Here is a 23,301-nt window from a genome sequence, read left to right on the forward strand (position 1 = left end):
TGGCCACCCCTGATAAAAGCAAAGCTCATCTCTTTTATCTGAGCAAAAATACACTTGTAGGGCTCTTTTTGTAGCAGGAACTCCTTTACATATGAGGCGACACACCCCTGATGTAGCCAACCCTCCAAGAGCTTACAGTAGCCCCTGTAAGAAGAGCTCTGTAAGCTCTTGGAGGATTGGGCTACATTAGGGGTGTGTTGCCTCATATGCAAAGGAGTCCCTGTTACAAAAAGGAGCCTTGCTTGTGTCAGAACCCACAGCTAACAACGAAGTACACGCATTCAGGAACGGTTATACTTTTATTGCAAAGCTATATACAAAGATTCGAGCCCACTAGCACCTTAGAGACCAACACGTTTTTCAGGGTACAAACTTTTGAGAGTTGTTAGAGCTTTGCGTCTCAAAAAACGTATAGCAACATAAGAGAACATAAGAACATAAGAGAAGCCAGTGTTGGATCCGGCCAATGGCCCATCCAGTCCAACACTCTGTCACACAGTGGCCAAAAATACCATGTGCCATCAGGATGTCCACCAGTGGTACCAGGACACTAGAAGCCCTCCCACTGTTGCCCCCCCCCCAAGCACCAAGAATACAGAGCATCACTTGCCCCGAGACCGAGAGTTCCTATCTATACCTTGTGGCTCAGCCACTGATGGACCTCTGCTCCATATGCTTATCCAATTCCCTCTTATAAGAACATAAGAGAAGCCAATGTTAGATCAGGCCAATGGCCCATCCAGTCCAACACTCTGTCACACAGTGGCCAAAAATACCAGGTGCCATCAGGAGGTCCACCAGTGGTACCAGGACACTAGAAGCCCCCCCCACTGCCCCCCCCAAGCACCAAGAATACAGAGCATCACTTGCCTTTTTAACTTGTTCATTAATGAGACAAGATCTTCCCTTACAGAACCAATGCTGAGTCTGCCACAATAGGTTTTGTTCATCTATGTGCCTACTAATTCTTACCTTAATAATGGTTTCCACCAGTTTACCCGGTATCGACGTCCCGGATCCTGTGTGTTTTGCATCAACAGTCACATATATGAGTGGTTTTAAAGAGAGTAGGAATAAATGAGCAGTTGTCTCAATGGAGGGAAGCAAGCAGTGAGGCCCTGCAAGGATTGGCGTTGGGGCTGGTGCTCTTCTGTTTGTTCACATAAGAACATAAGAGAAGCCAACGTTGGATCCGGCCAATGGCCCATCCAGTCCAACACTCTGCCGGGCCTAAGTAAGCTCAAAAATCATGGGATAAAAGGACAAGTCCTTTTATGGATCAAAAACTGGCTAATTAATAGAAAACAGAGAGTGAGTATAAATGGGCAGTTTTCTCAGTGGAGGGAGGTAAGCAGTGGGGTACCACAGGGATCAGTACTTGGTCCACTGCTTTTTAACTTGCCCCAGACCAAGAGTTCCTATCTATACCTTGTGGCTCAGCCACTGATGGACCTCTGCTCCATATCTTTATCCAATTCCCTCTTATAAGAAGAGAAGCCAGTGTTGGATCAGGCCAGTGGACCCTCCAGTCCAACACTCTGTCATACAGTGGCCAAAAATACCAGGGGCCATCAGGAGGTCCACCAGTGGGGCCGGGACACTAGAAGCCCTCCCACTGTTGCTCCCACCCAAGCACCAAGAAGACAGAGCATCACTTGCCCCAGTCTGAGAAATATGCTGAAACTCTTGTTGGTCTTTGAGGTCCTACAAGACTTGAAGCTTGCTCTTCTATTGCAGACCAACACGGCTGCTCTCCTGAAACTCTGTATGCAAAGACTCAGGTCCCAAGAGGCCCAGAGCTTGGGGTGTGTGTGTGTGTCTGAATAGCCACACACGAGGACTTCCCTTTGGCCCCTGGGTAACAATAAGGAGAGCACTTTCTTGACCAAACCCTGATGGTAGCCTGCTCTTTTGTCCAGAGAGTGGACAAAACTCCTTTCTCTCCACCTGACTAAGAACATCGAAGGCGTGAGGGAGGAATTTGTGCGAGGGTGCGTCTCAGCTCTCTTGGGTCAATTTCTCCATCAATAACATAACCGCAGAACTTTCAGGAGGAAAGCACTTCCCAATGTCAGTTGGCATGACCAAAGCGTCAGTTCTGCTTTACGCACAAAACATGCAACTTCTCCTGCTGTTCTAGGAAAGCTGTTGGGAGGAAGAATGGTTGATCATTAACTGTGACAATGCAAAGGTGCTCGTGTTTGGCTGGAGTCCTGGATCCTGTGTGTTTTGCATCAACAGTCACATATATGAGTGGTTTTAAAGAGAGTAGGAATAAATGAGCAGTTGTCTCAATGGAGGGAAGCAAGCAGTGAGGCCCTGCAAGGATTGGCGTTGGGGCTGGTGCTCTTCTGTTTGCTCACATAAGAACATGAGAGAAGCCAACGTTGGATCAGGCCAATGGCCCATCCAGTCCAACACTCTGTCACACTGTGGCCAATCACGAATGATCTGATGCTCTGTTACAGCCTCCTGTGTGGCTTTTTAACAGAAGGTGGAAAGAAAGAAAAGACAGACAATCTGGGGGTGAGCAGTGTAGTGGCCAAGTTTGGTGAAAGCCAAGGTGGAGTTTGAAGAGCTCCTGGAGAAACTCTCCAAACTGAGTGAGTGGGCAAGAACGCTGCAAACGAAGTTCAGTACTAGTAGGTGTAAGTTGGCACATAGTGTAAGAAAATTCCTAACTTTAAATGTATGCTGACGGGGCCTGAACTGGCCATGACAGAGAAAGAAAGAGATCATGGGACTGTACTAGATATCTCAATTAAAATCTTGATTTAGTATGAAGCTACAGTGAAATGGAAAAGCAAAGTTCGTGCTGAGGATTATCTGGAAGGGAACCGAAAATAACATTGTAGTGCCCTTGTATAGATCTAAGGTAGGCCTCATTTGGAACTCATAAGAACATAAGAGAAGCCAATGTTGGATCAGGCCAATGACCCATCCAGTCCAACACTCTGTCACACAGTGGGCAAAAGTACCAGGTGCCATCAGGAGGTCCAGCAGTGGGGCCAGGACACTAGGAGCCCTCCCACTGTTGCCCCCACCCCCCAAGCACCAAGAATACAGAGCATCACTTGCCCTGGAGTCCCTATCTATACCTTGTGGCTAAAAGCCACCAATGGACCTCTGCTCCATATACTTATCTAATTCCCTCTTGAAGCTGTCCATGCTTGTAGCCGCTACCACCTCCTGTGGCAGTGAACTCTGTGCAGTCCCAGTCACCATATTTTTTAAAAATGGTTAAATTACAGAGGGCAAAGAGTAAGTATAAATAGACACGTCTCTTAATGGGGGGGAGCCAGCAGTGGGGTCCCATAAGGATCTGTATTGGGGCCTGTGCTATCTAATCTGTTCATAAATGATCTGGAACTTGGGATAAAAAGTTCAGTGGCCCAGTTTGCTGGTGACACAAAATTATTCAGAATGGAAAAAACCAAGGTGGATTATGAAGAGCTACAGGAGGACCTATCAAAATTGGGTGAGCGGGCAACAATGCGGAAATGAGGTTTGGTGTAGGTGAGTAGAAGGTGATGCACATTAGAAAAGAAAATCACAACTGTAACCATATGCTGGTGGAGTCTGCAGTTGCTGAGAGTGAAAGAGACCTTGTGGTCATAGTGGACAGGATGCAGGACTAGATGGACTACTGGACTGATCCAACAAGACTCTAAAGTGCTTTCTGTAAACAAGATGAGTGGGTTTGATGGCATCAGTAATTTCCTTAGATCCTTCCCTTGGGGTGATACTGTCCAGTAGATAGTTCAAGCCAATCCCACAATGTCAGTGCCGTGCAATTCATGGCGGAACTTCCAAGGGCGGTTCCTAATCCCGATGTTATCGCCACCATTGGTGGTGGTGGCGGCAGTGGCCCCTATGTGAAAGCCTGGCGGAAGAGCTCCATCTTGCAGGCCCTGTGGAACTGCATAAACTCTTTACAAGTATGTGTAACGGTTCCTTGTTTCTCTCTGTGTGTCTCTTTAAAAGTTTGGTTGCATGGCTGTGGTAGATAGACTAGAGTGGTTGAGAGAGGCAAGTGTGGTATGATTGGTGGTTGACAAAGAGGGGGAGGGGCTTTGGAAGTGAATCTGGCTGGATGAGTATGTGAGTCAGTCAGGAGTTTCAGTTAGATGTTGACAGTTGATGTTCAGTTAGACAGTTAGTGAGTTCTGTGTTGAAGCAGTTAGAAGTGGTTGTTCAGTGAGAAAGCTGAATGTATAGGAAAAGTAAAGTAAAGTTTGAGTGAAGTAAAGTTAAAGGAAAGTCTGAGTGTCATAACAGCTTGGAGAGAAACAGTGAATATATATGGCATTGAGATAAACAAGTGTTACAAAGTTACATGAAAATATCCCTCTCAGTGAGGGAAAAGATTGAGTGTGATACTAAAGAAATTGTACATCATTTACACATTACTAGTTACCTTGTATCACCCTCTTATTTAATATTTATTTCAATAAATCCTCTTTTAAGTTTATACCAGCTCTAAATGAAATACTTCTCAGGACTACATAGTTCCTCGTAAGCCTTGAACTCAGTCTACCAAACTAAAAAGAGCAACAGTAGAAGCATAAAAGTTTGGAAATCCTTAAAATTTCCTGGTGGCAGCAGAATCTACCCAGTTAAACATAATAAAGAGAACTTTTAAAGTGAAAATAGTCCTCCCCAATAAGGAGGACGTCACAGTATGTGTATAGTATCAAGGGTTAATAAAAACCAAAATCCTTACATTTAGCAGGAAGAACATTAAATGCTTTCTTTTCAGTTTCTATATATTGAAAAAAGGTAAACCATTTGTCCATAAAATTAAGTTGGTTTTTACTACCTGTTTTATGAGGATCACGAAACCATGGGGAAAATTGGGCGAAGCCGCAGGTCAAAATGCGGTCATGCGGCTTCGAGTGGGAAATTGACCAATAGAAGCGGGGCAAAGGGAGGCATGATCGCGGCACAGCTCTTGTATGAAATCGGTCTAACTCAGCTTAGAGGGAACACTGCACCTCACTATCCTAGAGCCCAGTCCTTAGCCCTCCAGTTTACCCATCAGAACATCACGGGGAACCCTGTCTTTGACTGAAATCCAGATAAACAGTGTTGATGGCGTCCCCACGACTCGTCACTTGATCAAAGAAGGAAACCAGGTTGGTCTGGTAGGACTGGTTTGGGGCAGATCTGTGGCTGATTTCCCCGGATCACCAAATTGTTCTTTAGATGCCTTTAAAATCTGCTCCAGTATCTTCCCTGGGACAGAGGTCAGGCTGACTGGCCTCCAGTGTTCCCTAGTCTAAGCTGAGTTAGTGTGAGCCAGCTCACGGTTTATTAGTCTCTGGCTCACACACTTTTGTCTCAGCTCAGGAAGGATGGGGCTCCAGAGCAAACTCACTGATGCAGCAGCCCAATCACTCGCTCAAAACTTTAATGCCATGAGCTCGCAAAGTAGAATTTTTGCTCACAGGACTCCACAGCGTAGAGGGAGCATTGCTGGCCTCCTCCCTTCTTTGAAAAATCGGGACAACATCTGCCTCCTCCAGTCTTGTGGCACTTCTCCTATCCCGTCCTGTTCATCCACATGCACTTCCTGGATCCCCTGCCATGCTTCCATCTTGGTGACAGCTGGAGCTTGCAAGAGCTCTTGTTTCAGGAGGGCCCCCCCCTTCACTCCCTCCTTTCCCTCCCAGCAGTCTTGCCCATGGAATGACCAGGCATCATTTTGTAGAAAAAGAGGTGCAGGAGCTCATTAGCATACCTTGTTTGCATAACTCATTTGCATATGCCACACCCCCTGACATCACCGGACGTGTGTCAGAAGGCAACACCCACCTCTCAGGCTCCACTGGACTGTTTTGGATTGCTAACTATTGGGGGAGGGGGGGACGTGCAGATCTGTCCTTGCAGAGGAGGGAGAGCTTGTACCTGAATAAAACTTGGTCTTAAAGGCGCCAATGGACTGTTTTGGATTGCTAGCTATTGGGGGGGGTGGGAACGTGCAGATCTGTCCTCGCAGAGGAGGGAGAGCTTGTATCTGAATAAAACTTGGTCTTAAAGGTGCCACTGGACTGCTTTGGATTGCTAGCTATTGGGGGGCTGGGAACGTGCAGATCTGTCCTCACAGAGGAGAGAGAGCTTGTACCTGAATAAAACTTGGTCTTAAAGAAAGGTGCCACTGGACTGTTTGGGGCTGGTGGGCACTGCAACTTACCTGGCTGCTTCTTGCTCTGACTGAGGGCTGCTGGGACCAGGGGATGGGGCTTGTTGCATGTGCCCCCCCGGGCTCTTGACTGCCGGAGCTCCGCTCCTGTGCGCTCCTGCAGGAAATGACCCCTGGTGACTCTCATCATGCCTCCAAGTTCCCTAATTTTATTTATTTATTTATTTCTTCGACTTGCTACCCCGCTCTAACCCCCGAAGGGGTCTCTGAGCGGCTACAGTTACTCATTATCCCTAACCTATGGTCACAATTCTTTTTAGGGGTGGGGACATCCCTACCGGCACCCAGTGGAGGGGTTTCTTTCTCGGGTCGGCTCCGTCGTCTTCAGCTTCGGCTTCTGGCTCCTTCCTGGCAATCTTTCAGTGGTGGATTGGTTGGCCCTTCTGCCGCGCGGCATGCTTGGCACGGCCTTGGCTCTGTCCTCGCGGCTCCGCCCCGCCTGCGCCGCCACGCTCATGCGTCGTCCTGGCTCTGCCTTCTCCACTGCCGTCTGGTTTCGCCACCGATGTACCTGGACGCCATTTTCGCCGCTCACTGCTTTCGCCGTCCGGCAAGCTCTGACCCTCCAACGACCCCCACAGTGGGGGAGGGTGCCCACTACCATCTAAGGTAGGTTCCCATTTATCTACTTGCGCTTATTTGATATTAATGGCGCTTTCGAACCGCTGGATTAGCGGGAGCTGGGACAAGGGCCAGGTGCTCAATCTGACCGCGGCGGGTATCGAACAGCTGTACAGCTGTTCGTAGATGTTATTAGTAGCAGGTGTTTAACTGCGTGCGCCACCGCTCCCTCCAAAGTCCGCTCCCTCCAAAGTCTGCCCTCCAAAAATCTCCGGCTACAAATTTCCTTGCCCTCCTTCCCCACAGCAAAAGGAATTCTGGGAGGACGTGCGTTGTGGAATTCTACTGACCAGGGCCCTGCCTGGAACCCCAGAACCCACCGAGGGTTCCCTCTGGGGATGGATGGGACTGGCCAGAGACCACCAGACTTCATTAAAGAGAGACGGAGAGAGAGAACACATGCTGCAAACTCGATCTATTTATTGAGCCTCAAAATCATACATAAATCTCAAAGCAAAGCATAGCGAACCATCATCCCCCAATATGTAAAATCTGTGCACCGTAATAATAAGTAAAGGAATTCATTCGGGCCACCCACCAAGAACCCAACATATCCGTGGGGTGGTTGGTGTGTAGCAACTAATAACGAGAAAACAAGCCATACATATACCTTGCTGGCCACGCATAGTGACCAAAACATGACCCTGCCCCCAGAGGACCTACTGAACTCTGCTTGGAGTCAGCTCATAATCCGTGAGGTCAAGGAACTACAGAGGTCAGGAAACTCCTGTGGTCAAGGCTGTGCCCTATACCCGGATATCCCAATGTTTAGACTTCGAGGTTGGCTCCATGCCTTGTGGGATGTAAGCAATGCTTGTAGGTGGAAGGGCATAAGCAAAGCAACACTTTTGGAAGGAATATATGCTTGGTGAGAGGCATATGGCGAAAGCTCATCATGCAAAGCCTTATGGGATTGAAAACCAAGCAGGGAGGCATAAGCTAATTCACGCTGCTATGCAGAAACGGCCCAGGCTCGCTTAGAATTCTGCCACAACATGGTCACTTCCCCCTAGGGTCCCCACCACCGTAAACCCGACTACCAACTCATACTAAATCAAGTATGGCCAAGCCCCTCATAGCTTCCTCCACCATTTGAAAAAAGAAGTTCATTTTAGGGAATGTTCAGTGGATATGTTGTCAAAGGCTTTCATGGCCGGAGTTCATTAGCGGTTGCAGATTTTCCGGGTTGTCTGGCCGTGGTCTTGGCATTGTGGGACCTGACGTTTTGCCAGTAGGACCTGACATTTCGCCAGTAGGATGCCAGTCACAGCTGCTGGCAAAACGTCAGGTCCCACAATGCCAAGACCACGGACATACAGCCCAGAAATTCTACAACAGCTAATTCAATGGATATCTCACATTCTACAATTTCAGTTCCCCCCCCCCGTTTTTTACTTTGTGATTCACCAGAAAATAATTTTCAGTTTCCCTAAAAACACTCATGCATGTTTCTTTTGTTCAGAAGCTGATGTGTTTTACATGTTTTGGGGAAAACACATTGTCGTATTTTTAATTGTTGGAAAAAAGTCCTTCCAATGGAAGCAGATAGCTCAAGTCACCTGCTCTTTTAGTTCGCAACGGGGAGTGTCCCAGCTGCATAAGGCTGAGCATCTTGTCTGGTTGTATGGGGTTTTTATCAGTTTCTTTGGGGAGTTGCCAGCCTGCCTTGGCCAGAAACATAACTGCAAACAGAGAATACAATGCACCGATGCCTCTCGATTGAGCAATGCCAGGTCAGGCCCATAAGCAGTAGGAGGGAGTCTGGGCTGGAGTGCCGCCTCTGAGCCCACAGCACTGGTCCAGATCACAGGAACGTGTTCGTGCCGGTTGAGAGGGGTCCGATTCTGCATTGCTGTCCTAGAAACCCTATAGAAAGGCAAGAATGTTAGCTACAAAACAAAAACACAAAACAGAAGCAAGAATCTAGAGATGGCTTCAGAGGGCAGCTGTGTTGGTCTGCAGTGGAACAGCTAGATTTGAATGTAGTAGTCCTTTAGAGGTGGGGCTGTGGTGGCTCAGTGGTTAAGATGCTGAAGGGCAGACCGGAAGGCCTGATAGTTCGGCAGTTCGAGACCCGAGTGCCACATGATGGAGTCCCGTCTCTGGCCCCAGCTCCTGCCAGCCTAGCAGTTCGAAAGCAAAAAGTTGCAAGTAGATAAATAGGTGCAGCTCTGGTGGGAAGAGAACAACGTTCCGTGCACATTGGCATCTAGTCATGCCAGTCACATGATCACAGAAACATCTTCAGACAGCACCGGCTCTTCAGCTTGGAAACGGAGATTAGCACCACACCTCTAGAGTCGGATTCGACTGGCTTTTGAGCAAGGGAAACGTTTACCTTACCATTTCATGGGAGACAATAGATTACCTGTATCCACAGAGGTGGTTTCCTACATTTTCATTCCTGCAGGGCTTTTTTCTACATGCACAGTGGCAGTGGGGCTTCCACAAGGTGGGCTTCTCCGTAGGTTAAGCAAGTTAGAAAGCAAGAAATTGCAAGAAGATAAAAAGAGGTCCCGCTTCAGTGGGAAGGAAACAGCGTTCCGTGCGCCTCGGCGTCTAGTCATGCTGGCCACATGACCACGGAGAAGTCTTCGGCTTGGAAATGTAGACGAGCACCACCCCCTAGAGTTGGATTCGACTAGCTTTCGAGCAAGGGAAACCTTTATCTTTAGTCCCTTAGAGTCAGACCATCAACATCTGGGGGGGCATGGCCCCGCCCCCGCCCCAACTCTTGTGGATCTCCGAAGAGCCTGGAAGAAGTTGTAGCCTGCAGTGCTGAAGACTTTCAGCCAGGCTTTGAGCAACTTTGCAGCTGGGGCAGCCCTTGTCCTCTCCAGAAAGAACACTCCCAGTCAGGCAAACACTGCCTAACGGAGGGCTTTTCCACCACCACAGGAGACACAGGGCAAGGTCCAGACTGCTCTGCAACACAGGCTGGGTTAGGGGGTGTTGGAAAAATGCAACTGTAGCACTTGTCAGTCTAAACTAACCCTGTATAAAGTGTTACCTGCACCTGTTCCCACCCCCTTTAGGTTCGTAATGGTCTGGTGAGTGCCCCTTACCAAGGCGGGTAGAATGTTATAAGAAAGTTAGCTGTCCTCAGGGTGGGCACATCTGACTGACCGCCTTGCCAGCTCAGGATGAGAGAGAGAGAGAGAGAAATGTCTTCCATTTCATTCCATTCTTCTTCAAATGCTATTACGACACTGGAACGATCTTGCCCTGTTTCAGGTGGCCCCGATTTCTGAGGTTAGATGGGTGGCCACCCAGAAGAGAGCCTTCTCAGTAGTGGCACCATCCGTTTTGACTGGTCTTCCCTCAGTGAAGAAGAAGAGAAGAGATTGGATTTTTTACCCCACCCCTTCACTACCCAGAGGAGTCTCAGAGTGGCTTACAAACTCCTTTCCCTTCCCCTCCCCACAACAGACACCCTGTGAGGCGGGTGGGGCCGAGAGAGCTCTGACAGAAACTGCCCTTTTTCAAGAACAGCTCTTATCAGAGCTATGGCTTGCCCAAGGTCATCCAGCAGGTGCAAGTGGAGGAGTGGGGAATCAAACCCGGTTCTCCCAGATTAGAGTCCGTGCACTTAACCAGTACTCCGAACTGAAAAGAGGAGATTGGATTTATACCCCGTCCTTCACTACCCGAAGGAGTCTCAGAGCGGCTTACAAAAGCCTTTCCCTTCCTTTCCCCTCCCCACAACAGACACCCTGTGAGGTAGGTGGGGCTGAGAGAGCTCTGACAGAAACTGCTCTTTTTCAAGGACAGCTCTTATCAGATTAGAGTCCGCACGCTTAACCACACCAAAGTGATCCTTCCTGCATTTTGTTTCAGTTGCTGCTTCTTTTAAAATTATTATTTATGTATATTACTTTAGGATGTGGGGTAAGAACATAAGAACATAAGAGACGCCAGTGTTGGATCAGGCCAAAGGCCCATCCAGTCCAACACTCTGTGTCACACAGTGGCCAGAAATACCAGTGCCATCAGGAGTTGGGGCAGTGTTGGGGCAGGGTACGCGACACATCAGTTCCTCTGCAGCAAGATGCTACTTTGGAGGGTGGACTCGGTAGCATTATATTCTGCTGAGGACCCTGCCCTCCTCACGCTCCACCCGCAAATCTCTAGGAATTTCCCCAACTTGGGGCAGGCTCCCCTGCACTCTCCTTTAGCACACGTCTTTAGTTTTTGCACCTGGGAAGAAGGGGAAAGTAAACATTGATGTTGGCACTCTCATCGTGTTGGGATGAAAGGCCAGCTTGTTCACTCTCATCCGAAACTTATTTTGTAAGCTGCCTCGGGCAAGTTCCCCGAGAATAACTACGTTTATTGTTTGCAATTACCTTAGGCGTAAGCCCTTATTATGAATGGCAAGGGGCATTCTGAACAAAACGCAACCTTTGTGCCTCATTTGGGGAGGGGTCAGTCTAATGCACAGACCGTTTGATCAGAAGCACATTTGGTGCCAGGCAAGAGTGTCCATCATTTTTATAGTTAGGTTCAGGGCTCTAGTCGGGGGGGAGCTCTCAGGTACGGAGCTCCGGAAGAGAACCTCTAGGGGGCGGGGCGGTCACGTGGTGAAGCCCCGCCCCCTTCTTTACCCCGCCCTCTGCTTCGATCCTCATTCCGTTTGGGAATGAGGATGAAGCAGGAGGGTAAGTAGCCGGGCCTTCTGACACACTTCCGGTGATGTCAGGGGGTGTGGCCTTCTGTCACTTCCGGTGATGTCAGGGGGCGTGGCATATGCAAATAAGTTATGCTAATGAGTTATGCTAATGAGCTCCGGCAGCTCTTTTTCTACAACAAGACCCCTGGTTAGGTTTGAGTCCAGATCAGAGCAACTAAGAGATCAACAAGAGTTTCAGGGTAGAAGCTTTCGAGAGGCAAAGCTCCCTAGATCAGACACAGTAGAGCAGAAATGGAGATCTGAGGGATTGTCATGATCTTTGCAGGACTGTGCCACAAGGCCTAGAGGCCTAGGCCCCTAGGAGACCTGTGTGGGAGTGGAAAGCAGCCAGCCTACAATCCCCACGATGCTTAGCAACGGTTGTAACCAATCGGGGTACAGGGACCATGTGAGGTGATTGGGACATAAGCTTTGTGGGCCATGAAACTGTGTTCTTTTGTCTTCTGCGGTCTTCCCTCTCACAGAGAAAAGCTGAGGGGAAATTCTGGTCTGAGAGAAAGATCCCTCACTTGGGACAGAGTGAGTACAGGCAGGAGGCCTGGTATAAGAGGGCTGTGGGCCTTGAAATAGTAACCAGTTAAGTGAAATAGGTAGCCGCATTAGATTTGTTTATTTTTGCCTTTAAACACTGTCATATATTTTGAAGCACCTTGTCTGGTTTTCCTTGCCCCATTAATAAACCATTTGTTTAATGTTCTCTGCCTGGTCATCGTGCCTATGTTTCTCAGCTTAAAAGGGGCATTTTGGTTGGGCTTGGGAGGGTACTCTGGGCCTTCCCAAAGGGACCCTAAGTCCAGAGTGGTGGCAGCTGAAGGTGGCAACCCTCTGGGGTCATGACACGTGCATATTGCAATAATCAGCTTGATTACAGCAGAGGGGCCAGAAATTAGCATCTGTCGTGAGCTAAGAATCTGAAGTCCCTGTTAAATAGTGGGTTTAACACGGCAGAGGTGAAGGCAGAGTGATTTCAACAAGCAGCAGTTTATTGCATCTTGACAGGAATGCTTTACATGGGGCAATTGCCCTAATGATATACACCTACGCCACTCCCAGCCCCCATGCAATTGGTGAGTTCAAATGGCCTCCAGTCTCCAGATTGGCTGGCTGCCCTCAGGGGCCAATCTGCAGGCAGGTTCCAGGATCCTTCCTGCCTTTGTTCTGGGGCTTCAAGCTACAACTAGGTGGCCTGCCCAGACAAGCCCAGACACGTCTCTCTCTCCATGCTCCCTCTAGGTGGCCTGCCAGACAAGCCCAGGCATTCCTCCAGCAGTAGTTAAGCCATAGTGGAAGATTGCTCCTGTCCAGACATAACAGTCCCATTCAGCCCCGGGGGGGGGGGGGAATCCATTGTTCTGAACTTGTGAATTAACGGGAGTTCAGCAATTTCACATTGTAAGGTTCTGCAGGCCCTGCAAGACGGAGCTCTTCCACCAGGCCTTCAATTAGGAGCCACCACACCACTACCACCAACATATATGGTTATGGGTTGGCCCTCGCCTGGAGATTGAGCCATACCATCGTGTGAGACCGAAATACCACTGAATTGCTTGTATATTATACAGTATGCCATCTGAATTACTGAAAGTCGATCACTATCACTAGCACATTGATTATCTGCTTGTTATAAATGCTTAACATGTTTTAACTTTTGTATATGGTTTTATGGTACTGGGTACCGACTATGAAAGCTGCCCTGAGCCTGTTTGCGGGGAGGGCAGGATACATATGGAGTGAATAAATAAATAAATTTCCCTTTGAAACTTCTTTGTTTGAGGACTGCCACTCTCAGGTCAGCAATGGAGTGACCTGGAAGATTAAAATGTTCTTGTTTGGTTTCAGGCTTGGACTCCATTTCCAGACTCAAGTCTTTCTCCAGCACTTTGGGAAACAGGGTTCAGGCGGAAGCAAGCCCTGGGCCCCCGTCTCACACTCACCTCTACCTGCGTTCACAGGTCTGCTGACATCCTTCAAGGGTTTCAAAGTTGTTTGCATTCCCATGGCAGCCACCATAAACGAAGCCCTCACATTTCTGGGTCATTGAATTGTAAAAGAAACGGGGTCTGTGTGCTTTGCAGGGTCCCACTTTCTGGGGGAGGTAGCAAAGATCTGTGGAACAAAATGCTTGTTATTGCGGAGATGCCAAAGACTTTGTCCAACGTGCTGGTGGACTTTGGTCACAAGGAGTCTTAGGGTGCATTTCATGGGGGGGGGGTGTTAGATGAGAGAACCTCCCAAAAGTTATACAACCATTTTTAGGCTAAGGAGCCCCCCCCCCCAATTGAAGCTCTGGCTTTGGTAACTTAAGAACATAAGACAATCCCTGCTGGATTGGACCAGTGGTCCTCCTAGTCCAGCCTCCTGTCTTGCACAGTGGCCAACCAGTTCCTCTGGAGGGCCAACCACAGGGCATAGAGGCTGAGGCCTTCATAAGGACATCAGAAGAGCCCTGCTGGATCAGACCAGTGAAGGTCCATCTAGTCCAGCCTCCCATCTCACACAGGGGCCAACCAGTTCCTCTGCAGGGCCAAGAACAGGGCAGAGAGGCCACGGCATTCCCTTGGGAAGAACATCAGAAGAGCCCTGCTGGATCAGACCAGTGAGGGTCCATCTAGTCCAGCATCCTGTCTCACACAGTGGCCAACCAGTTCCTCTGGAGGGCCAACAACAGGGCAGAGAGGCCGAGGCCTTCATAAGAACATCAGAAGAGCACTGCTGGATCAGACTAGTGGTCTGTCTAGTCCAGCCTCCTGTCTCACACAGTGGCCAACCAGTTCCTCTGAAGGGCCAACAACAGGGCAGATAGTCCGAGGCCTTCATAAAAAGAAGAAAGAAGAGAGAGAAGAAGAGATTGGATTTATACCCTGCCTTCACTCAGAGTCTCAGAGCAGCTTACAATCTCCTTCCCTTCCTCTCCCCGCAATATACACCCTATGAGGTAGGTGTGGCTGAGAGAGCTCTCAGAGAACTGCTCTTGAGAGAACAGCTCTGAGAGAACTATGGCTTGCCCAAGGTCATCCAGCAGCTGCATGTGAAGGAACGGGTAATCAAACCCAGTTCTCCCAGATTAGAGTCCATGGACTTAACCACTACCCCAAAAAAAGACAAGAAAAGCCCTCCTGGATCAGAGCAGTGGTCCATCTAGTCCAGCACCCAGAAGGGTGGACCAGAACCAATGGGCTGAAATTAAATCAGAAGAATTTTCAGCTAAACATGAGGAAGAACTTCCTGACAGAGCAGTTCCTCAGTGGAACAGGCTTCCTCAGGAGGTGGTGGGCTCTCCTTTGGAGGTTTTTAAGCAGAGGCTAGATGGCCATCCGACAGCAATGCGGATTCTGTGAACGTAGGCTGATCATGAGAGGGAGGGCAGGGGGGGTCGTCTCAGTGTTTAGTTCTTGTGTCCCTTTCTTACATGCCTGGAGAAATGCTGATTGCCTCTTTGGGGTCAGGAAGCAATCCTGGAGGTTTTTTGTTATCTTCTGGGCATGGAACAGCAGTGACTGCAGGTGTGGAGGGGGAGGTATTTGTGAATTCCCTGCATTGTGCAGGGGGTTGGACTAGATGACCCTGGAGGTCCCTTCCAACTCTATGATTCTATGATTTCACACAGTGGCCAACCAGTTTCTCTGGACAGCCAACAACAGGTCAGAGAGGCCAAGGCCTTCATAAGAACATCAGAAGAGCCCTGCTGGATCAATAGTCCATCTAGTCCAGCATCCTCCTGTCTCACACAGTGGCCAACCAGTTCCTCTGGACAGCCAGCAACAGGGCATAGAGGCTGAGGCCGTCCCCTGTTGTTGCTTCTTCCTGGCCCTGGGATTCAGAGGATTAGTGCCTCTGAATGTGGAGGTTCCCCTCAGTCAACATGGCTAGTAGCTATTGATAGACTTATCCTCCATGAATCTGTCTAATCCCTTTTTAAAGCTGTTTATTCCTGTGGCCATCACGACATCCTCTGGCAGCAAACTCCACATTTTAACCACTCTCTGAGGAAAGTAGTATTGCCTTTTGTCCATCCTGACCTTTCTGCCCATCGGCTTCACTGGATGCCCTCAAGTTCTAGTATTTTGGGAAGAGGAGAAGAAGAAGGAGAAGGAGTAGAAAGAGAAGGGGAAGGAGAAGGAGAAGGAGAAGGAGAAGGAGAAGGAGAAGGAGAAGGAGAAGAAGAAGAAGAAGAAGAAGAAGAAGAAGAAGAAGAAGAAGAAGAAGAAGAAGAAGAGACTCCCCAAGGGAGTCTCAGAGCAGCTTACAAACGCCTTTTCCTTCCTTTCCCCTCCCCACAACAGACACGCTGTGAGGCAGGTGGGGCTGAGAGAGCTCTGACAGAAACTGCTCTGTTTCAAGAACAGCTGTGCCAGAACTATAGCTTGCCCATGGTCATCCAGCAGGTGCAAGTGGAGGAGTGGGGAAGAAGAAGAAGAAGAAGAAGAAGGAGAGTCTCCCCAAGGGAGACTCAGAGCAGCTTACAAACGCCTTTTCCTTCCTTTCCCCTCCCCACAACAGACACGCTGTGAGGCAGGTGGGGCTGAGAGAGCTCTGACAGAAACTGCTCTGTTTCAAGAACAGCTGTGCCAGAACTATAGCTTGCCCATGGTCATCCAGCAGGTGCAAGTGGAGGATTGGGAAAGAAGAAGAAGAGGAGGAGGAGAAGGAGGAGGAGGAAGAAGAGTTGGTTTTTATACCCCGCTTTTCTCTACTGCATGGCCATAGCCAGCAGTAGAAAAGAGCTGGTTTTATAAGCCACTTTTATTTACCACAGGGTCATAGCCAATCCACAGCTGCCTTCGTCCCTCCAAAAAGCACTTTACCTTTCCTTTCTTCCTTTCCCCCCCATGGTGTGTGTGTGGGGTGTTATGTATGTGGACCGCCACTAGGGGTCTGCGGCAAAGACAGGAGCTTGGCTCCCCTGAACGATAGGAACATTGGATCCTAGTTCCCCCCAGCCCCAACCAATAGCCACGTTGGCGGGAAATTCAAACCCTCCAATGGGACTAGGGCTGTGCTGGGTGGGTGTGTCTATAGTTGGCCTTGCAGGGCCGTTTGGGTAGTCTGATGTTAAGTACAATAAACGTGTGCAAACGCATGTCGTCGTCCGAGTCCTCCATGTGGCAAACCCAGTACTTTTCAGGGGGGAGCCTGGGGCACAGGGCGCTACTCCTCCATGCTGCCAGAGAAATACCTGGCCATTAGACTAGCATGCCGTGGCGCTAGCCCTTTCCTCCCTCCCTCCTTCCCTCCCTCCATTGGTGGGGAGAGGTCACCTATCTTCTCCATGCTCTAGTGAGCTACGCAGACGTTGGTGAAGCCTACATAGGACCAACTCCAAATCGAATTCTGCAACTGGCTAAATAACCGGGTACAGAAACATACCAAGTGGGTGTAGTTAAGAGGAGTATCCTACGTAAGAATGTAAGAGTTTGATCATCCATGGCTGCAGTCACACATGCCAAATAACACGGGGGCGGGGGGGAAGCGAGGCTACTTGCCCCATAGTACTTTGGCGCGCCACTGTGTGGTCAGATGCTTATCTAATTTCCTTTTGAAGCCGTCCATGCTACAAGCATGGACGGCTTCAAAAGGGAATTAGATAAGCATATGGAGCAGAGGTCCATCAGTGGCTATTAGCCACAAGGTATAGATAGGGGCTCTGGGGCAAGTGATGCTCTGTCTTCTTGGTGCTTGGGGGGGGGTCAACAGTGGGAGGGCTTCTAATGTCCTGGCCCCACTGGTGGACCTCCTGATGGCACCTGGTATTTCTGGCCACTGTGTGACACAGAGTGTTGGACTGGATGGGCCTTTGGCCTGATCCAACATTGGCGTCTCTTTAAGTTCTTTAAGTTCTTTAAGATGCACTTCTTTGCCGCATGTTTCCGGTGCGCTTCAACGAGGGATCACTGACGCAATGAGAGCGAGCCGGTGCGATCCCACGGGGACTTTCGACTGCGGCCCATCACAAACCTGTTTGCTACTGCACTTCCCCAGGTATTTTTTGAACCCCGCTTCTTCGGAGGGGCGAGACGCTTGCCAGATGTTCCTGTGTGATCGCGCCCATAAAATCCGCCCGGCATTTGTGCCTCTTGCGCAGCTAATTCTGCGTGTAATCGGAGCCTATAATTACCTTTTGGGTAACCTTGCACTGGGGAAACATTTTGTTGATGTCTCATTGTTTGAAAAGCATAGTTTCTGGGCATGGGACAGGGTTTCTGGAGGGGTAGGCGGTGGCATTTGTGAATTTCCTGCATTGTGCAGGGAGTTGGACTAGATGACCCCGGAGGTCCCTTCCAATTCGATGAATCTATGATTCTTTGATTCTCTCCCTGGGGAAGTACCTGGCCTTTGGGCAGGTGCACCGCGGCACAAGCTCTCCTGGTTCCCTCCCCTCTCCTCCCTTGCTAGCAGGGAAGTGGGGAGGGGAGGGAGAATAATTAAGCTACTTACCCACTGTGCCTCTCCCTCCCCAGGGATGTTAATTAAATCAAATCCAATCAAATTAGAACTAGCAAGTTGGAACCGGTTGAGCGTAACCCTCTCTGAGGGGTCTATAGGGAGAGGTGGTCCCACAGATACGATGGTCCCGAGTTCCCCGTGGTGTTGGGAGCAATGCTCCCGCTAAGCTGTGGAGACTTGTGAGCAAAAATTCTACTCTGTGAGCTGCTGGCATTGACGTTGTGAGCCAGCGATTTGTCTGCTGCAGGAATCAGTTTGCTCTGGAGTCGTCCTCTCTGAGCTAAGGCAAGAATGTGCGAGCCGGAGGCTAAAAAACTGTGAGCTAGCTCACACTCACGCAGCTGGTTGGGAGGGCCCTGGCTCAGAGCCCACAATCCCTACATTCCGTGGAGCCTGACCAGGTGTGCCTGACCAGGGAAGAGTTAAACCAGATTCCTCCCGAGTACAGAGACTTGTCAAAGGTGCTTGAAGAGAAGGAGGCTGATGAACTCCCCCTCCCCATAGGAGCATTGACTGTGCTGTTGAAATTCTTCTGGGCCATAAATTCCCCAAGGGGAAATTGTATTCAACAAGCCCAGCAGAGAAGGAAGAACTGAGAAAGTTTATAGGCAGAGAAGGAAGAACTGAGAAAGTTTATAGGGGATTCATCCAGCCAGCCACTTCCAGTTTGGTGTCATGGTTAAGTGCGTGGTCTCTAACCTGGGAGAACTGGGTTTGATTCCCGGCTCCTCCACTTGCACCTGCTGGATGACCTTGGGCAAGCTATAGTTCTGGCACAGCTGACTCCCTTGGGGAGTCTCTTCTTCTTCTTCCCCTTTTGCTGCTCCAGTGCTTTTCCACAAGAAGAAGGGTGGGGGGGCCCCCTGAGACTTGACATAAGAACATAAGAACATAAGAGTAGCCAGTGTTGGATCAAGTCAATGGCCCATGTAGTCCAACACTCTGGGTCACACAGTGGCCAAAAAGACCAGGTGCCATCAGGAGGTCCAGCAGTGGGGCCAGGACACTAGAAGCCCTCCCACTGTTGCCCCCCCTCAAGCACTAAGAATACAGAGCATCCCTTGCGCCAGACTGAGAGTTCCTATCTATACCTTGCAGCTAATAGCCACTGATGAACTTCTGCTCCATATGCTTATCTAATTCCCTCTTGAAGCTGTCCATGCTTGTAGCTGCCACCACCTCCTGTGGCAGTGAATTCCATGTGTTATAAGAACGGGAGAGAACATAACAGATGTTAGGCTGACTGGCCTGTAATTTTCTGGTTCCCCTCTGGTTCCCTTTTTAATAATTCGTCTAACATTTGCTGTTCTCCAGTCTTCTGGTACAGCGGCTGAATTTAGCGATAAGTTACATATACGGGTTAGTAGGTCAACTATCTCACATTGGAGTGAATTCCTTAAGAACTGTTGGGTGTATGCCATCAGGACCTGGAGACTTATTGGTTTCTGATTTCCCCAGTAGGTCTACAGTTTCATCTCTGGTCACCTCGGTTTGGCTCAGTTCTTCAGACTCCCTTCCTTCCCTTTTTAATAATTCGTCTAACATTTGCTGTTCTCCAGTCTTCTGGTACAGCGGCTGAATTTAGCGATAAGTTACATATACGGGTTAGTAGGTCAACTATCTCACATTGGAGTGAATTCCTTAAGAACTGTTGGGTGTATGCCATCAGGACCTGGAGACTTATTGGTTTCTGATTTCCCCAGTAGGTCTACAGTTTCATCTCTGGTCACCTCGGTTTGGCTCAGTTCTTCAGACTCCCTTCCTGAATATAGGGGCTGTGGCATGGGTACCTGCCCCACACCTTCCACAGTGAACACCGAAGCAAAAAAAGTAATTGAGCTTCTCTGTCATCTCCCCATTTTCCTTTATTCCTTTGTCATCCAAAGGCCCCACTGCTTCTCTGACTGGTTTCCTGCTCCAGATATATTTAAAAAGATGTTTACTGTTTGTCTTAATGCTTTAGCAACCTGCTCTTCAAAGTCTTTTTCCATGCCTAATTATTGACTTACATTTCTTTTGCCAGAGCAATTATGATGTCTAGGAATCTCTTTTCTGCAGCATGACTTGAACACACATTTATCCAGTCAATGTAAGGGTAATGTTAGTCAATGAAGTCTCCCAGTATAATAACATTATCTGTTTTAGTCACCTCCCTTATTTCCTTCTGTATCTCAAGAGGAGTTAATTCCCCTGATGTTTCCTAACTTATTGGATTCTATGGCCTTTTTGATGTACAACGCAACACTTCTCCCTACCAATACTCCCTCTAAGCTGAGGAGTCTTGTGAGCAAGAATTCTACTTTGTGAGCTGCTGGCATTAAAGTTGTGAACGAGCAATTTGGCGCTACTGCATGAATTAGTTGCTCTGGAACCACATCCTTCCTGAGTTGAGACAAAAATGGGAGTTAATTCCCCTGATGTTTCCTAACTTATTGGATTCTATGGCCTTTTTGATGTACAACGCAACACTTCTCCCTACCAATACTCCCTCTAAGCTGAGGAGTCTTGTGAGCAAGAATTCTACTTTGTGAGCTGCTGGCATTAAAGTTGTGAACGAGCAATTTGGCGCTACTGCATGAATTAGTTGCTCTGGAACCACATCCTTCCTGAGTTGAGACAAAAATGTGTGAGCCGAAGGCTAAAAAACTGTGAGCTGGCTCACACTAACTCAGCTTAGAGGGAACACTGCTCCCAACCTGTCCCTCCCTGTCCTTCCTATAGAGCTTATGCCCAAGAATGACTGTATCCCATAGATTTCCCCCCGTTCCACCATGTTTCTGAGATACCTACTATATCTAAATTGTCATTGAACACCAAGCACTCCAGCTCCCCCATCGCGACCTGTGAGATGCAGTGCTTGCTAGCCCCAGAGCACAATGTCTTATATGTTTCTGTATCTAGAGAAGGATTGGGGGTGAAGAGTTGTATATAGATGCAAAGGAAGTTTGGGAATTTGTCCATAGAACTAAAGGAGCTGCATGGGGTGAGATTATAGCTGGAATTACACCTGGCTCTCTACCAGCCCTCAGGGGTGATTGTACTCTAGGGACTGCAAGCAGGGGATGCCTGGCCAGAGGGAGAAGAAGGAGTCTCTTACCTGGACGTTTCTGAGCAGAGATCAGAGTCAGCTCAGCCCAGAAAGCAAGGAGCCCCAGGAGGAGGAGACGGTATCCCAACTGCATGATTAACAGGCTGAAGAGTCCACTGCTAGCAAGTCCAGCAGTTCACTTTATTATATACTGCTCCAGCAGAACAGGTTCTGCGGAGGGGATTTCAGAAGCAGCAGGTTAAGGAAGCAGGGAGAAGTGGTGGAAACAGCTCTCTCCAGTCTCTAATGTAATGATGGATTTCTAAATTCTGTGGTTTCAAGAATTGCTAACCTACCCTACTTGACATTGGGCCTTTCCACATTTCTCATTTTCCTTGCTTGTATGTTCCTGTTTCCCGGGGGGAGGGGTTGTTCCTGTTCCACACCCATTTTGCTCTCTCTAGTGCCTGATTACACCTGTTTATGTCTAACAAAAAAACCTGCAGGAACGTACAGGCAATGAAAATGAGAATGCAGAAAAGCCCATTGTTTAGGACACATTCTGAGCGTAGGGTGAAAGTGGGTTCCCCCACACACTTTTTCTTTGTATCATTGCTCACCCTGATGCTTGAACATACCCTGTGTACTCTTTTTATTTTTATGTAGTTATTGTATTTTGAAGGCTCTAAGCCTGATCTATGGAAACACACCATGTCTAAGGGGAAGGACAATGGGTGAGCTTGCTGCACTTGAGCTTGGTAGCTCAAACTTGCAAAGCTTGTAGAGCTTATAGGAGTGATGCAGGAGATGCAGCAACTAGATGGAGCCTTTAAAAGGCAATGCTGATGCAGATAACTAGATGTACAAATCCGTTTGGCAGGACATTTGTTGGTTACACCAGTTGACTACTCCAAACAAACCGTCTCTGCCCCCCCCCACACACAGAAAAAATGGGAGGAGTGGAGACCCCTCAGCTACTATCCACCTGCTCCATTTCCCATGGCCTCCATACACCCACCCCCTCAGCTGGTCCATTCTCTTCTTCTTTTCCCAGGTTACTTACACTCCAGTTGTACTTTGGCTTCCCAGTCTGGTGCTGGTGTGTGTGTGTGTTCCCCTTCCCTCACACAATTCTTTTTTTTTTTTTTAAAAAAACAATTTTATTAGGATATATCAATAAATCACATTATACATCACCTTACAAATTGTCATATATCCTTTTCTCCTAACTACCCACCCCTTCTGACTTCCCACAGTGCTCCAACCTCCAGCCCATATTTTGTGTACCCCTCTTTTCCCCTTACTCATTGATCAAACTCTACAGGTAACTTTTCTTTTAACTATAGTTCTTATAATTTTAAAGTTATCCACAATAACATTCTTTTTTCAATAATTCTCAAAGCAAAGTAAGTTGTTTTTTACATCCCAATATTTCTCTAAGTATTCTTTAAAGTCTTTCCAGTCTGCAAAAAATTCTTCTGCTTCTTGGTTCTTAAGTTTTCTTGTCATTTTGTCCATTTCAGCCATAAAGATTAGCTTTTTTAGCCACTCCCAAATTTCAGGAGTTCTTTCCTGTTTCCAGTATTGAGCATATGTCATTCTCACAGTTGTAATCATATACCACATCAAAGTCCGTTTTGCCATGTTGACTTCTTCCATTTTAAGTCCCAGAAGTAGAATTTCAGGTTCCTTTATAAATTTACATTTCATAATTTTCTCCACCTCAGCACAAAATTTTTTTGCTTTGTCACATGTCCACCACATATGGTAAAATGAACCCTCTATTTTCTTACATTTCCAACACTTATTTGACATATTACTACTTATAACCTCACACAACAATTCTTTAAAGCAGAATTCCACCATGCAACATGATAGTTTGATGCAGACTGTCAGGCTCACTCCAGAGTTCTTTCCATGGCCCTGCCCACCTTGCAGGGTTGTTGGGAGGCTGCAATAAACCCTCTCTGCTGCCTAGCTACTACGAGCTGCAAACCTGATAAAAATGAGCTTTTTGGGTTAATCTCTCTACAACTACTGCTGCTGTTCTAACAAGAATTGGAGTGGCTGACTTCACTGAACTGGCACAGCAGGCAGATGACGTCATTTTGGTACTCCTTGCCCAAGCAAATAAAAAGGAGGGTGGGGTCGGGAACTAGTACAATGTCAGACCCCCAAAGCAGGAGAACAAACCCACGTTCCAAAGAAGTAAGATTTATTTCCAAAGCATGGTTGATCATGAACATACAGAGAATTGTCCAGAATGACTACAATACACAGGGGCAGTATAATATAGGAACTTCAAACTTGGTTAAC

The 23,301-nt window shown here is 48.2% G+C and overlaps 1 protein-coding gene across 1 annotated transcript; it reads right to left on the minus strand.

The window, feature by feature from the left end:
- Positions 1-8,211: 8,211 nt before the first annotated feature.
- On the minus strand, positions 8,212-21,218 carry LOC107124089 (kunitz-type serine protease inhibitor bitisilin-2-like). Its single transcript, XM_015427478.1, has 3 exons — positions 21,055-21,218; positions 13,448-13,619; positions 8,212-8,689 (listed from the first exon to the last, which is right to left on the minus strand). The coding sequence occupies exons 1-2, from the start codon at positions 21,137-21,139 to the stop codon at positions 13,450-13,452; spliced, it is 255 nt and encodes an 84-aa protein (XP_015282964.1). The 5' UTR covers positions 21,140-21,218; the 3' UTR covers positions 8,212-8,689; positions 13,448-13,449.
- Positions 21,219-23,301: the final 2,083 nt, after the last annotated feature.

The sequence above is a fragment of the Gekko japonicus genome, unplaced genomic scaffold (assembly GCF_001447785.1).
Source record: "Gekko japonicus isolate JY-2015 unplaced genomic scaffold, Gekko_japonicus_V1.1 scaffold3542, whole genome shotgun sequence".
Classification (NCBI taxonomy): domain Eukaryota; kingdom Metazoa; phylum Chordata; class Lepidosauria; order Squamata; family Gekkonidae; genus Gekko; species Gekko japonicus.

Bases quoted from the DNA above. Each gene is read 5' to 3' on its own strand.
- LOC107124089 (XM_015427478.1), bottom strand. From the start codon at position 21,139: ATGCAGTTGGGATACCGTCTCCTCCTCCTGGGGCTCCTTGCTTTCTGG. The intron at 13,620-21,054 runs GTAAGAGACTCC...TTTGTTCCACAG, and splicing joins CTCTGCTCAGAAACGTCCAG to ATCTTTGCTACCTCCCCCAG.